Source organism: Cyclopterus lumpus, chromosome 18 (assembly GCF_009769545.1).
Source record: "Cyclopterus lumpus isolate fCycLum1 chromosome 18, fCycLum1.pri, whole genome shotgun sequence".
In the NCBI taxonomy this organism is placed as follows: Eukaryota; Metazoa; Chordata; class Actinopteri; order Perciformes; family Cyclopteridae; genus Cyclopterus; species Cyclopterus lumpus.
The window spans coordinates 4,267,978-4,284,224 of NC_046983.1; the positions used below are offsets into that span (position 1 = coordinate 4,267,978).

Consider the following 16,247-nt stretch of genomic DNA (forward strand, 5'->3'; position numbering starts at 1 on the left):
CCCACTCAGTAGCAGGTTAGCTTGATAGCTCCCTCACTATTTAGATAGTTTGCCCACTCGGTAGCGGGTTAGCTTGGTAGCACGCTCGCCGTAGCGCTTGCTAGCTAACATGAGTTTTAATTGACAAGATGAGACAATAACGTTTCATTCGCCGTAGTTCACCCAGATTATGTCAAACTGTTTTTAATGAACATCTGCCAGGTGTCAAGAGCCCTTCTGGAACCACCGTGGAACCCGATAGTTCTTTGAAATGTTGCCATCTAGGATCCCCCTCTCTCTCTCTCTCTCTATCTCTCTCTCTCTTTCTTCGTCTCTCTTCCTCTGAACGTCTTCAGCCATTTTGCAAACAAACAAAGAAAAACAGTTTGGTTGTCCCTTTCTCCTATAGCTGCGTGGTCACGGAGTCTTCTATGACGTCATCGCAGGGTCCCACCCACCCGCCAATCATCAACCTCCCTCCTCCATCCACGCCGCCCTCGCCTGCTCCTCCCACGCCTCCGCCCTGGAAAACGTCCTCGCTGGAGTCCAGGAGGCGCGAGCTGGACTCGGACATGTTGGAAGCACAGTGCAGGGATTGGCAGGGGCACGGGGGTGGGAGGGGCAGCGTGAGGAGCGAGTCCCGCCCGTTCGTCCTCCGCGGGGAGAAGGAGGGGTTACCGATGTCGACTGAGCGGCCCACCTCGTTCAGGTGGGTCTCGCTCCTGGTCACGCCGCTGAGTCCGAAGTCGGAGTGGCTGTGGCTCCCCAGGGGGCGGAGCAGCCCGTCGGAGATGGTGTAAGAGGGCGGGGACTGGAGGGGCGTGGGCGGAGCTCGGCGTTTTGAGCGCGAGAACAGGTAGGAGAGGCGCTTGAAAGAGTCCGTCTTCGACCCCGGACTCGAGAGGCGCTGCAGTCGGCTCCTCGTGCGCGCGAACGAGGAGTGGAACGTCGAGGAGAACGATGAAGACGGGGACGCGAGGACGTCGATGGAGGACGGAGGGATGACGGTCGTCTTCAGCCCGTTGCTCTTTGGTTTCCCCTCCTCTTCCTCCTCCTCCTCCCCCCATACTATGCCCTCCTCCAGTTCGTCCTCCTCCTCCTCCCCCTCTCCGCCTCCTTCCACCCGGGTCATCCCAGAGATGGAGCGCACCAAGGCGGACACGCCGAGTGTCGGCCTGTCGTCGTCGTCCAGCAGCGGGTTCATGAACGTCACGCCCTTCGACCTCTGGCCCCCGGCGCCGTCGCCCGACTCGCTGTCGTCCTCCGAGGCCATGCCGCCGTCGTCTCTCGCCGCCTCACTGGAGGAGGAGTAGTGTCGCCGGGGGGGACGCCGGTTACCGAGGAGATCCAGGACCTCGTAGCGGAAACTGGAGATGTCCTGCTTCAACTCCTGGAAACAGACAGAGAGAGAGAAGAATTTAATGTTTAACTCTTTAAAACAAAGACTGAATATAAGACGTGGACCATTTGTTTACACTACAGTTTTGAAGCCTTGAGTTTGACATTTTGGCCATCGCCATCTTGTTTTTTTTGCAACCATCGAACAGAAGTGACCATATTAGGACTGAGGAGGAGTTGCGTAGAGCCGTCTTATACGTATCTGGGAGAGACCTGTCAATCACCTTGTAGCCCCGCCCCTAAAACATACCCTGCTTTATGGTCTGTTTGACTCTAAATGACCATAATTTACTAAATGAACATCACGCTGTATTGAAGAAGACTTGAAACTAGAGATTGAGACCAAAAACTAATGTTTACAATGTTTACTGAGGGAATAAATCAAGAGAAGTAGAGTCATTTATATAGACTTCTATACAACCAGAGGAGTCGCCCCCTGGTAGTCAGTAGAGAGAATGCAGCTTTAACACATGAAGCATGGATTTCTATACAACCAGAGGAGTCGCCCCCTGGTGGTCAGTAGAGAGAATGCAGCTTTAACACATGAAGCATAAACTTCTATACAACCAGAGGAGTCGCCCCCTGGTGGTCAGGAGAGAGAATGCAGCTTTAACACATTAAGCATAGACTTCTATACAACCAGAGGAGTCGCCCCCTGGTGGTCAGGAGAGAGAATGCAGCTTTAAGACAATTCAGCTTTGACTTTATTGATGCTTTAAGAGAGAGAGACAGAGTTTTGAAAACACTCAATACTGAAGCTAAACTAATTTTGTTTCAATCAGGAAGGCTGCAAAGTTTATTCCAAAGCTTTAGAATGAATAAATATGTGATATTCAGGGGAAGAAGAGAAGATAAAAGCAGAGATGAAGCAGAAGAGGGTGAGGAGGGTGAAGTGGAAGAGAGAGAAGGTGAAACATCAATTTGTGGAGGCAGGAGGTGGAGAGGAGGTTAAGGACTCAGGAGGACGGTGGTGAGGAGAGGGGCGATCGAGGTCAAGAGACCAGCAGAGGAGAGAAAGAGAGAGTGGATAAGTGGGTGAAGAGAGAGGAGGGAAAAGACTCCTGTAAACTCTAAATAAAATAATTCTCTTTATCAATTTTAAAGTCTTTACAGACATGAAATACTCTCATGACGAGGTGCAGAACAGATTCAGTACACATCCAAATTATATCATATATCTAAAAGTAATTTTTTCCTTTCGTTCTTTAAAATATGATCCAGAAGCATCATGGGAAACGAGCTCCAGAAGCATCATGGGAAACGAGCTCTAGAAGCATCATGGGAAAAGACTCCTGTAAACTCTAAATAAAATAATTCTCTTTATCAATTTTAAAGTCTTTACAGACATGAAATACTCTCATGACGAGGTGCAGAACAGATTCAGTACACATACAAATTATATCATATATCTAAAAGTAATGTTTTCCTTTCGTTCTCTAAAATATGATCCAGAAGCATCATGGGAAACGAGCTCCAGAAGCATCATGGGAAACGAGCTCCAGAAGCATCATGGGAAACGGGCTCCAGAAGCATCATGGGAAACGAGCTCCAGAAGCATCATGGGAAACGGGCTCCAGAAGCATCATGGGAAACGAGCTCCAGAAGCATCATGGGAAACGAGCTCCAGAAGCATCATGGGAAACGAGCTCCAGAAGCATCATGGGAAACGGGCTCCAGAAGCATCATGGGAAACGAGCTCCAGAAGCATCATGGGAAACGAGCTCCAGAAGCATCATGGGAAACGAGATCCAGAAGCATCATGGGAAACGGGCTCCAGAAGCATCATGGGAAACGAGCTCCAGAAGCATCATGGGAAACGAGCTCCAGAAGCATCATGGGAAACGGGCTCCAGAAGCATCATGGGAAACGAGCTCCAGAAGCATCATGGGAAACGGGCTCCAGAAGCATCATGGGAAACGAGCTCCAGAAGCATCATGGGAAACGAGCTCCAGAAGCATCATGGGAAACGAGCTCCAGAAGCATCATGGGAAACGGGCTCCAGAAGCATCATGGGAAACGAGCTCCAGAAGCATCATGGGAAACGAGCTCCAGAAGCATCATGGGAAAAGACTCCTGTAAACTCTAAATAAAATAATTCTCTTTATCAATTTTAAAGTCTTTACAGACATGAAATACTCTCATGACGAGGTGCAGAACAGATTCAGTACACATACAAATTATATCATATATCTAAAAGTAATGTTTTCCTTTCGTTCTCTAAAATATGATCCAGAAGCATCATGGGAAACGAGCTCCAGAAGCATCATGGGAAACGGGCTCCAGAAGCATCATGGGAAACGAGCTCCAGAAGCATCATGGGAAACGAGCTCCAGAAGCATCATGGGAAACGGGCTCCAGAAGCATCATGGGAAACGAGCTCCAGAAGCATCATGGGAAACGGGCTCCAGAAGCATCATGGGAAACGAGCTCCAGAAGCATCATGGGAAACGGGCTCCAGAAGCATCATGGGAAACGAGCTCCAGAAGCATCATGGGAAACGGGCTCCAGAAGCATCATGGGAAACGAGCTCCAGAAGCATCATGGGAAACGAGCTCCAGAAGCATCATGGGAAACGGGCTCCAGAAGCATCATGGGAAACGAGCTCCAGAAGCATCATGGGAAACGAGCTCCAGACGCATCATGGGAAACGAGCTCCAGAAGCATCATGGGAAACGGGCTCCAGAAGCATCATGGGAAACGAGCTCCAGAAGCATCATGGGAAACGGGCTCCAGAAGCATCATGGGAAACGGGCTCCAGAAGCATCATGGGAAACGAGCTCCAGAAGCATCATGGGAAACGGGCTCCAGAAGCATCATGGGAAACGAGCTCCAGAAGCATCATGGGAAACGAGCTCCAGAAGCATCATGGGAAACGGGCTCCAGAAGCATCATGGGAAACGAGCTCCAGAAGCATCATGGGAAACGAGCTCCAGAAGCATCATGGGAAACGAGCTCCAGAAGCATCATGGGAAACGGGCTCCAGAAGCATCATGGGAAACGAGCTCCAGAAGCATCATGGGAAACGAGATCCAGAAGCATCATGGGAAACGGGCTCCAGAAGCATCATGGGAAACGAGCTCCAGAAGCATCATGGGAAACGGGCTCCAGAAGCATCATGGGAAACGAGCTCCAGAAGCATCATGGGAAACGAGCTCCAGAAGCATCATGGGAAACGGGCTCCAGAAGCATCATGGGAAACGAGCTCCAGAAGCATCATGGGAAACGAGCTCCAGAAGCATCATGGGAAACGAGCTCCAGAAGCATCATGGGAAACGGGCTCCAGAAGCATCATGGGAAACGAGCTCCAGAAGCATCATGGGAAACGAGTTCCAGAAGCATCATGGGAAACGGGCTCCAGAAGCATCATGGGAAACGGGCTCCAGAAGCATCATGGGAAACGGGCTCCAGAAGCATCATGGGAAACGAGCTCCAGAAGCATCATGGGAAACGAGCTCCAGAAGCATCATGGGAAACGGGCTCCAGAAGCATCATGGGAAACGAGCTCCAGAAGCATCATGGGAAACGAGCTCCAGAAGCATCATGGGAAACGGGCTCCAGAAGCATCATGGGAAACGGGCTCCAGAAGCATCATGGGAAACGGGCTCTAGAAGCATCATGGGAAACGGGCTCCAGAAGCATCATGGGAAACGGGCTCCAGAAGCATCATGGGAAACGAGCTAAATGAATTTCCGGCTCAGAAGATTTGAATCCCTCCTTTGAGGAACATCGACCGCGAAGCGTCGGTATTGATCGGAGCTGTGGATTTATTTGGGGGAGGCCGGTTGGTTATTAGAAAACCCTGTTTCATCTTCTGATGAATCTGAAGCGCAGCTCTGCAACCTGCTCAGTTCATTGCGAACGCCAATAAACGGCGGATTGATGTTTCTGCATTCCTGATTGATGGTCCAGCGTCAGACTTGTGTGATTTACTGCAGCACAACAGACGCATTCATGTTCTACTCCTTGTTTTAGACCCCCCCCTCTCCCCTCCCCCCTCCCCTCCTCCGTCCACCCACCTTAAAGTTCTCCTCCGTCAGTCCCTCGTCCGTCTTGGCGCTGCGTATCATGGCCGCCACGTACCTCTTCACCAGGCTCCGGATCACTTCCTGTTGGACGCATTGTTACTGACGTGATATATATATATATTTCTATAACTTTTGGTACTAAATATCAATTAGTACATGCAATGATATTTGTCTACATGCAATAATATGACAACAAACCGACCAATAGAAGAAGTAACTAATAAAAGAAATGCCTTTCAGCCCAAGTTAAGGGCATAATAAACCCTCGCCTGGTCCTGAATCAGATGTTACGTCTCCTATGGAGAAGCTTTAGATCTTTAGTTGCCGGTTTCTCTTGTCTCATTTTCATTTGTATTGTCATAACCTCAAATATTTGATGATCCACAGTCAGAATGGTTTGTTTATTATTTAACTGTTTAAGTTTCCTAAACTTTGTTTCAAAAGAAAGGAACAACGGAAAATGACTATTCTTTGACATCTTTTTTTTTATTGAGACCTTAAAAAATACCTGCAATATTCATTATTGTCAGTGTTTAAAAATAAATAAATAATGTGTACAATTCTGACATTTTAAACTGACTCTCTTTGCCGAACACAGAATATTTATACACACAACCCACTTAAGGAATTTAAAACGCATCTCATTAAGGAATCGGCCAATGAGGCGTCTGACCCTCGTTGATTTAAAGATCAATGCGAAATCTCAGCATTTGGTAATCGGTGGGCGGTAATTCAGACCCTGACCCACACACACACACACACACACACACCGACACACACACACACACACACACACACACACACACACACACATCCTCCCACGGTCAACACCTGTGACTGCCAAACAGGACGGTCTGGCATGCTGTCACTCTCCTCCTCTGCCAGAAACACACCACACACTCTGTGAGAGTGAAGGCAGATTCCAACAACAGTCCTTTAAATTTTTTTTTTTTAAAACACAAAAAAAAACATGGACGCCGCTTAAAGCGACCATCGGCGGCGCCAAAACACAAAGAACTGGCGCTGCCGAGTAACGAGGTGTCGGAAAAAAAGTTCCATCTTCCATCTTTTATCAGAATCAAAGCTGAAACATTAAATACATCAAATGTAGCCGCGGGATTGATTCCTGAAGGTCCTGAAAGGTACAAGTACATGAACGCGTTTTCTTTGGTGTACTTTCTGTGTTCTTGTGAACAAAGACAAGAGATGCGCTTCCTTAACGAGACAAACACGAGAACGCCGATCTCACCAGTTTTATTATCGTACACATTTGTGAGTTTAATCTCAGAGAATATAAATTACGAGTTGTTTCCCCTCATAATTGTTTTAAATTAAATTTTGTAGTCACTATTTCTTTCTCACTATTTTTTTTTTTTATTCTAGAATTCTCACAAATTCAGATGATTTTTGGTGAGTTTTTTCAAAATATTAAATTTACTTCTGTAATCTTCTCACTTAACTCTCAGTAAGAAAACAAATAAAATGTAAGATTACAAAATGTCAAAATACATCAAGTACGCACACACACACACACACACACACACACACACACACACCTGGTAATGCTGGTTCTGGATCAGACTGTCAGCGTGGCGCTCCTGAAACACAAAGAACAAATCGTGTTAAACAAGTTTCTACTTTCCTTAACTTTCAAAAACAACAAAAAAAATTTTACACGGTAACAAATCTTTTCTTTTCACTTTTAAAGTCAACTTCTGCTCTTCGGTTACACTTTGAATGTTGGAACCGATCAGATCAAAGTGCGCCGGGAGCTTATTTTCAGAGAGCTGAAGCACCGGACCGGACCTGAAGCAGTCGGAGTGGTTTATACTCAAGTTAAATCTAAACTGGATGTTAGTTTCAGACGTCCTTTCAAAATAAAAGCCCTCGACATGTAATGTTTGCAGGCGAGTATTTAGCATTTTCTCATTGTTGATGTTTGACGATATTATCACATTTGTATTATTATAGTTTAAAGTTTATGGTTACAGTCAAGGTGTCTCCGTCAACACTGTGGCTGTGAATTCTACGGCGATAGCCGCTGCCATGTTGAGAGCCATTTAGAGTCAATCGAAATGCTCCAAATCTCACACATCGCACCTTTTTTTATTATTATTAACGATCTGTTTTGCAAACCCGCATCCTCTTCCTCCTCGCATATTATCTCCTTCCGTATGTATCATGCTGTTTTTTTAGCTTGCTGTCAACACACACGTACACACACACACACACACACACACACACACACTGCAGCTCTCCCTTGATCAGATCTCTGCAGTGCCGTGTGGCTCGGTGAACCTATGTGGGCTGGTCGGCTTATATAACTCAGCTGACTTCAGCTGAGGTGAACATGCCAGCTGCACTGTGTGTGTGTGTCTCTGTGTGTGTGTGTCTGTGTGTGTGTGTGTGTGTCTCCAGATGACTGGACCGTTAAATGTGTTTATCAGGACGTGTTTATCTGCCGATGTTCCTTCTGTGCTCACAGCTGATGCCGGTCCCTGTGATGTCTGACTGTTTCACATCCGCGTCACTCTTTCACTTCACTTGGTCCTCATTATAGTCTCGGGCGGCGGAGGGAGACGTTAGAGCACAAGTAGTGATGCCACGTGGAGAAAATAGTCCGTTAAGTGCAGAAGTAAAAGCAACAAAATGCACCGGGGTTATTAAAAAAGTAAAAATGCTCTATTATTGCATCATCACTATTGTTGTATTAATATGTAAGTGGTACTTTAATGTTGAAATGTGATCAAGTACCTCACAATTGTAATAAAGAAGAGTACTTAAGTTAATGTAGTTAAACTTACGTTGAATAATGGATCTCTTTGGCGAGCAGAGGTGTGATAAGTGTGATAATGTACAGTTAGCAGCTCGGCTGAGGCCCCCGGCAGCTGGTTACCGTGACGATCGAGCGACGGCATTAAGCACGCGCGGGTAAATACGGTATTTTACTCGTTGGGTTCGTGAACTTTGGGCGTTTTGTGTGAAGCGGTTTTGATCCGCAACCGTTTATTTTATTTTTTTAAAATCTGATGCAGACGAATGAAATGTCTAAAAAAAAGACTAAATGTGTTTGTCAAACATCCTTTTTTTTTTTTTCACGACTAAGATTTTAATGACGAGACGGCTTTGATGTCGTTAAACACAAACTTAAACGATATAAAACAATATTTTTTAGGTTCATTCTTATTTAAATATACTCCTATTCTTAATCATTCAACCTGTGAATAAAATGACACAATTATTGTGTTGGCTACATTAGATTAACTGAAATATTATATATAATTAAAAGACACAGAACTAAGACTAAATAAAAATAAAAAAGTTAAACATTTTGTCTAAAATTTAAATGAAATATAATAACTCATCCTCAGCTAAAGGTGGACTTTTGAGTTGTTAAAAATAAACTAAACTAAAAAGGATGAAAATGACACAAATATATAAATAAGAAAAATTTTACGTCAGATGTTGAAAATTGAAAACACGACTCAAGGGACAAAGTAAATAATATTTAAAATTAACAAAATTATTTCAGTCTATTTATTCGTCACGTAACTTGCGTAATATAATTGCGGCCCTTCCGTATTTATTTTAATAAAAATAACGACAGTCTTTTTTCTAAACGTAACTTGAGTTTCCTTTGAAGACGGAGGTTTATTTTGAAAAGGTCGTGAGCGAGAGGAAACATCCCCGACATGACGTGAGATTTCATATTCAACACGTCGTCACACGAGGTAACTTTGTAACTCTTCACTGATACTTTATTTTTAGAAGTAACAGTAACAGATTTGGTTAAAAAAGGGAAAATGAGATGCTCTCTTTTCTCTCTTTTTCTGCCATTTTAGAGTCTTCAACACGTTTCGAGACTTTCTGCGTGAATGCCTTCTGAGAATAAATGCCAGAGACTACGCAGTCGAGTGCCATCTGACTTCTGCTTTTAATCCCTTTAAGTGAGGAATAACAAGCCCAGCGATGACGCCTTCACTGACCGTGAACTCTCGGAGGTTTTCACACTTGTGCGTGTCCTCCCCGGGCAGCTGGCCCCTCCTGCGCAGCTTGTTGTGGAGCCACACCAGCAGGTACAGGATGGACTTGGGGCTGGGGATGATGTTGAAGGGAGGCGGCAGCGTGCCGCCCTCGTCGAAGTAGCTCATCCACAGCTTGGTGCGGGCGAACTTCCACTCGATGTCGGCGTGGTCCTTGCGGGAGAACGAGACAGCTCGAGGTCATGCCGTGCTTTTATTTTGTTTTCTTCTTCTAAATGTAATTTTGTCGAAGAAATTGTGCGTTTTCTTTAAACAATTTGCCAAAACTACACCGTTTATCGTTTACAGCTATATGCTGTGACAACAGTAACACTCTTGAGGTGTTCATCTTTCCGACGGTCCTTGAACACATCGTCCAACACAATTTTGTGACTTTTATCTATTTTAATATTTTATTGTCAAATTTCTAATGCTATGTTTGCTATTACTTATTAATTACACTTTTTTTGTTTTTTCAGTTTTGCTGTGTGAAGCACCTTGGGCTGCACGTTTTTATGAAAGGTGCGATTTAAATAAAATTTGCGTTGAGAGATCTGCAGTTGGAACAAATGTTTTCAATACTTTATTATTATTTTCTTTCCATCTGTTTGTCTTTAAAAATTAAGAATTTAACAGGCAACCGTTATGATAACCAACCAATCTTTTTAGTAATTTTTCAAGCAGCAATGTCAATATTTTATTTTATTTGGTGCTCTTCCTTCTTATTTATTATAGTAAAAATATTAAAACATTTCAGATTATGCACTGTTCCTATAAAACAAGTCATTTGAAGATGTCCGGCTAGCTTCTATAAAATATTATTTTAGAAAACAAACCCACAAAACATCCACAATCCAAAACTAGCGTCTTCAAACTGCTCCTAAAAGAGAAAATTCTGTGTTTTTAAACCTGGACCCTTAGTCTCCCATGTTTTCGGTAATGTTTTATAAACTTTATAAGAACAATACGAGCTAAAACAAGCACTTTTAGTGCCAGATATAGAAGCCTGCAAACATCTGGTGATATTCCACGTGGCGACTCACAGCGATCAGCTGGTAGGAGTTGTTCATCATGGCGATGAGCATGTTGAGCAGCACCACCAGCGAGATGACGTTGTACGTCCCGAACATGGTCGCCCCGACGAACTCGGTGAACTCGTGCCGCGCCTTCACGTTGGTGACGTAGAGGTTCAGCAGCCCGAATATGGACCAGAACAGAGACTGGAGGGTCTCGAACAACCTGAGGACACAGAGCCAGAGACGTCTTTCCTTCAGAGGGGGAACCACAGAGACGACCGATCGAGAAGACAGACGCTCGTTACGAAGCCGAGCGTTCACTTGATAAATAATGCATCCGTGGAGAGCTGCACCTTAATCTGAGGTTTGGAAAATAAATCAGTGATTTTGTCAGAAACATTCATCTTTCCCGTTAGAAGCAAACAAAGCACCGCCACTTTTCCCTGATTAACCGTATTATTCATGGTTACAGACGTCTGTCTGCGAGGCTAATGATTATTAGAAGTCCTTCTGCGTACGAGTAGATTCATGTTGGCAGGCAGAAGTCCACCACCAGACCGCTCTTTGATTCCCACATATCATATTTTCACAGCGAAAGTATGTCACAGGAAGTTACAGATTGGCTACGACTCCCTCGACCTTTGAGCGGAGGACAACGGGTTCCCGAAACGCTGCCCGGTGAGAGAGGAGATATCCTCAGATTGTACTCGGTGGAAATAAATGTGGAGGCGGAAACTTAAAATATATGAGACGTGTCTTCGTGCCGTGAAACTAAACAGTTAAATTCACGACAGGAGACGGGATTCTTTTTAAAAGAAGAGCTGGAACCGTGAATAGATCACAGTCGGTAAGATCTGCCTGAACTGGCAGGAAGTGATTCACAGGAGAAGCTCCATCGACACGTCTTCACCTTTTAAAATCATGTAGAAGGAAAAATGTCCACCATGTTGTTTCTGCTGGTTGTGATGCTCAGTGTGACTGAATGATATTTATTCCTTAAACAAATAATCCTAACTCACTTCACAGCAAAGGCCATTAAAATGCCTCATTGTGAGGCCCAAACAGGAAGTCATAAGACAGTATCATCTGCGTAGCGTCGAAACCTCTCGAGTCAAACTGCGTTCGATCCTTTTTGTCACCAGATCTAATGAAAACTACTTCCTGTGTTGGTTTCTGCTCGAAGCCAATTGGCCGTCAGTGACATGTGATCGGCCCACTCCGACAATATTTTAACAATTAAATCACTTTTCTTTTAACCAAATGAACCAAAACACAAAATACAGCTTCAACCCTTAGAGTCTGTTGAACGCAATGTTTTTGATGCCACCAAATAGTCCTGAAATATGATTTTTACCACACGCATGTTGCGCAGAATACAAATAAATGCAGTGGAGGTAACAATACAAGAAACATGGTAATAAATCAATGTTAAATGTTGACAGGAAACAGCGTTGCGTTGACCAAATCTTCCCCCTCGAACCTTGTTGCTTGACAAAAAGACATCATTCTAGCAGAAAGAGCACAGATGTCCCCAACAGGAAGACATATTTTATTCAGATGTCCCAGTAAGCTGCGGTGAACATTTTACTTGCTGATACGCTGCAGTCGTGCAAAGGAAAGAAAGCAAGTGAACGAAAAACAGACTTCTGCTGCTGACATCTGATACACATCGTCACTAAAACTGGACGGGAAGCTTCTTCGAAACTTCAAAATAAAAGTATTTCCTGAAGAAAAAAAACACTGCGAAAGATACTATGACACTAAAAGCACAGATGCAAATGTCTCACATACTTACGGTAAATACAGTTTTTCCTTTTTAACTATTTTAAATTAAACCAAACGAATTAGATTATTTATTTACTTCGAACCAAAACAACTCACAACATATAAATTCCGAGGACCCTGAAACTTCATGAGATTTATGAGGCAACATTTCTGGCAATGGAGCCTGGTGGCTTTGAGGAAAGAGCGAATTAATTGCATGTTTTGTACGTTTATAAATGAATAAATAAAGTATATTTCTTCGGCACATTGCCACATTTCCTAAGCTGTATCAATGGGCGCTCTAGGAACGCTAGGAAAGGAGCCTCCTTAGGATGCGTCCTACCAAGGAAGCATCTATGACATTGAGAAACAAGAGTTTCACCTTGAAACTGTGTTGAAGGGGGACCGGCGGAGACCTGATCCACTTAAAGAGTATGTTTTGATCTTATTCTGACGGACCTTCTCTCCCCTCCTCTTTTCTCCTCTCCTCTCCCCTCCTCTCTTCTCCTCTCCTCTCCCCTCCTCTCTTCTCCTCTCCTCTCCCCTCCTCTCTTCTCCTCTCCTCCCCCCTCCGTTTAACGCCTTCATCTTTACTCTCCCTCCGTCCTCTCCCTCTGTTTGTGACAGTCACAGTTACAGCTTATTGCATTCTTGATGAAGCGACAATTGGCGAAGACCTGAAGTCCCACAAGAATGAGCGAGTGAGAGCGAGAGAGAGGGAGAGAGAGGGAGAGGGAGAGGGAGAGGGAGAGAGAGACAAAGAGAGAGAGAGAGAGAGAGAGAGAGAGGTTTTGTCTGCAGGGTTTTTATATTTGTGCTGCATAAAATATTCATAGCAGTGTGTGTGTGTGTGTGTTTTGCAGTACGGTATATGTGTGATCACTAAATCAATCAGTATACCGTGTGTGTGTGTGTGTGTGTGTGTGTGTGTGTGTGTGGGTGTGGGTGTGTACTCATTGGGAGGGAGGCATAGGGGGGAGAGAGAGAGAAAGAGAGACGATGAATGAAGCATCCGAGCGTGACATCGAGTCGCAGTTATGAAATGAGAAAAAAAGATGGACGCAAAAAGAAACCGAATAAAAGAGAAATGATTTAATCAATCTCTTGTATCCATTAACTAATTGTTCCTTTGTGTTTCCTTTCCTTCGTCACCCCCTTGTCTCCTATCTGCCCTCTCTTCACCTTCTTTTCTTCACACTTCTTTGTTTCATCCTCACACTCATTCACATTTTTCCTCTCCTCCTCCTCCTCCTCCTCCTCCTCCTCCTCCTCCTCCTCCTCCTCCTCCTCCTCCTCCTCCTCCTCCTCCTCCTCCTCCTCCTCCTCCTCCTCCTCCTCCCCCCTTGGTCTCCTCTCCCTTACTGGGTCCTTTCCTAGATTCATCTCCTCTCCCCTTACTTACTCAGTGGTGGAAGTACTCATATCCTCGCACAATATCATCATCAAAATATACTTAAAGTAGCACAAGAAAAAGTATATATAAATATATAAATATACATAAATAAATATATAAATATAAATATATATGTATAAATATATAAATATATGTATATATATAAAAATATATAAATATATATGTATATATGTATACATATATAAACATATGTATATATATATAAATATATAAATATATACATATATAAATATATAAATATATAAATATAAATAAATATATATGGATATATATATCCGTATACTTGTACTCATGTGCAGTAAAAGTACCGAGTTACCTTCCACCACTGCTCTCGTTTCCTTGTCTCCTCTGCTCTCCCTGTTTCCTCTCTCAGCGTTAATGTTAAATTAAATATTTGACATAAATGATGATGAATCGTTCTTCGTCCCCCAGAAGAGAAGATCATTAAAGTCTGAAGTGATTTATGAAACTTCATGACTAAGAAGGAAAGTTTGTGAACTCTTTCAACTCTTTATTGGAGGACACACAGACTCCTTGTTTCCTTTCCTTTGTTTCTTTTCTCTCCCCCGCCTCCACGCTTGTATCCTGTCCTTATCTCCTTATACGTACCTGCTACTCACCGCCCAATGGTTCCTCTCTCCTCATCTCCTTGTACCCTCTTCCTTTCTCCTCTCTTCTCATCTCTCATCTCCTTTTATTTTTCCTCTCCTCTCCTTGTTTTCTATTCTCCCATCTCCTTTCCTTTTCTCCTGTTCTACTCTCCTCGTCTCCTCTCTCTATCAACCATCTCTTTTCCTTTTTATGCTCTCCTCTGCTTCTTGTCTCCTCTCCTTCCCTATTATCCTCTTCTCCTCTACTTGGTTCCTCTCATCATGTCATCTCCTTTCCTTTTATCCTCTTCTCATCTTCTCGTTTTCTTCCCTCACGCCTATGTCACTTTTCTGCCCCTGTACTCCTGTCCTTTTCTTTTCCTTGTCTCCTTCCCTCTCTTCGACTCAACCCCCCTCACCTTATCTCCCTTCCTTCCCTTGTTTCTTTTCCTCTGTCCTCTCCTCCTCTTCTCCTCTTGCATCTTCTCATTGTCTTCTCCTGTCCTTTAGCTGTATCCTCTCCTCTCTTTTCATTATCTTCCCTTTATCCCTCCTCCTGTCCCCTTGTCCCCTCTCTCCTCTCTCCCTCATCTCCCCCTCCACTAAGCCGAGTCATAAACTGCTCCAGTTGATCCTCACAGCCATGCAGTCATTTCACTGTTATAGCTCTGCAGTTGTGTGGGAGGGAGAGAGAGAGAGAGAGGGAGAGAGAGAGAGAGAGTGTGTGTGTGTGTGTGTGACAACACTGCGTACAATGATTCTGTGTGAGAAAACAAAAGTGTGTGTTTAGACTTGGCAGCCCAACAGTGTGCAATTAAATCATTCCTATAGTGCTTGTGTTGCTCATGAATATGTGAGATTTACTGTGTGTGTGTGTGTGTGTGTGTGTTGTTGGCACTAGTGTACACTTAAATCACTGCAGCCTGCTGAGATTACACACTCTGAAGGCCTTTACACACCGGGGGGCGTGACGAACAAACATGAAAATTCAAGGCGGTTATTCCGGAGAACGTTGAAGATTATTCGTACCGACATAAAATAACTTTGTGACAGAGGTCTGAAGGTCCAAAAGTCTAAAGGTCTGAAGGGTCTAAAGGTTTAAAAGTCTCAAGGTCTGAAGGGTGTAAAGGTCTAAAAGTCTCAAGGTCTGAAGGGTCTAAAGGTCTAAAGGTCTGAAGGTCTAAAGGTATGAAGGTCTAAAGGTCTAAAAGTCTCAAGGTCTGAAGGTCTAAAAGTCTCAAGGTCTGAAGGTCTAAAAGTCTAAAGGTCTGAAGGTCTAAAAGTCTAAAAGTCTCACGGTCTGAAGGTCTAAAGGTCTAAAAGTATGAAGGTCTAAAGGTCTAAAAGTCTCAAGGTCTGAAGGTCTACAAGTCTAAAGGTCTAAAAGTCTCAAGGTCTGAAGGTCTAAAAGTCTCAAGGTCTGAAGGTCTAAAAGTCTAAAGGTCTAAAAGTCTGAAGGTCTAAATGTCTAAAAGTTTAAAGGTCTAAAGGTCTAAAAGTCTAAAAGTCTAAAAGTCTAAAGGTCTGAAGGTCTAAAAGTCTAAAGGTATGAAGGTCTAAAGGTCTAAAAGTCTCAAGGTATGAAGGTCTAAAGGTCTAAAAGTCTAAAGGTCTGAAGGTCTAAAGGTCTAAAAGTCTCAAGGTCTGAACGCTTAAAGGTCTCAAGGTCTGAAGGTCTCAAAGTCTAAAGGTCTAAAAGTATAAAGGTCTAAAGGTCTAAAAGTCTAGAGGTCTAAAAGTCTGAAGGTCTAAAGGTCTAAAAGTCTAAAGGTCTGAAGGTCTAAAGGTCTGAAGGTCTAATGGTCTAAAAGTCTAAAAGTCTGAAGGTCTAAAGGTCTAAAAGTCTCAAGGTCTGAAGGCTTAAAGGTCTCAAGGTCTGAAGGTCTAAAGGTCTAAAAGTCTCACGGTCTAAAGGTCTAAAAGTCTGAAGGTCTGAAGGTCTAAAAGTCTAAAGGTCTGAAGGTCTAAAGGTCTAAAAGTCTCACGGTCTGAAGGTCTAAAGGTCTAAAAGTCTAAAGGTCTGAAGGTCTAAAAGTATA

The 16,247-nt window shown here is 43.7% G+C and overlaps 1 protein-coding gene across 1 annotated transcript in view; it reads right to left on the minus strand.

Moving 5' to 3' along the window:
- Positions 1–382: 382 nt before the first annotated feature.
- trpc5a (transient receptor potential cation channel, subfamily C, member 5a) overlaps positions 383–16,247 on the minus strand; it is a 48,841-nt gene continuing 32,976 nt past the window's right edge. The window contains exons 13-17 of the mRNA XM_034557753.1: positions 10,468–10,663; positions 9,389–9,598; positions 6,959–7,000; positions 5,394–5,483; positions 383–1,369 (exon numbers count right to left, since the gene is read on the minus strand). Of these exons, the coding sequence (XP_034413644.1) occupies positions 383–1,369; positions 5,394–5,483; positions 6,959–7,000; positions 9,389–9,598; positions 10,468–10,663 (1,525 nt within the window). The remainder of the gene's footprint in view (positions 1,370–5,393; positions 5,484–6,958; positions 7,001–9,388; positions 9,599–10,467; positions 10,664–16,247) is intronic.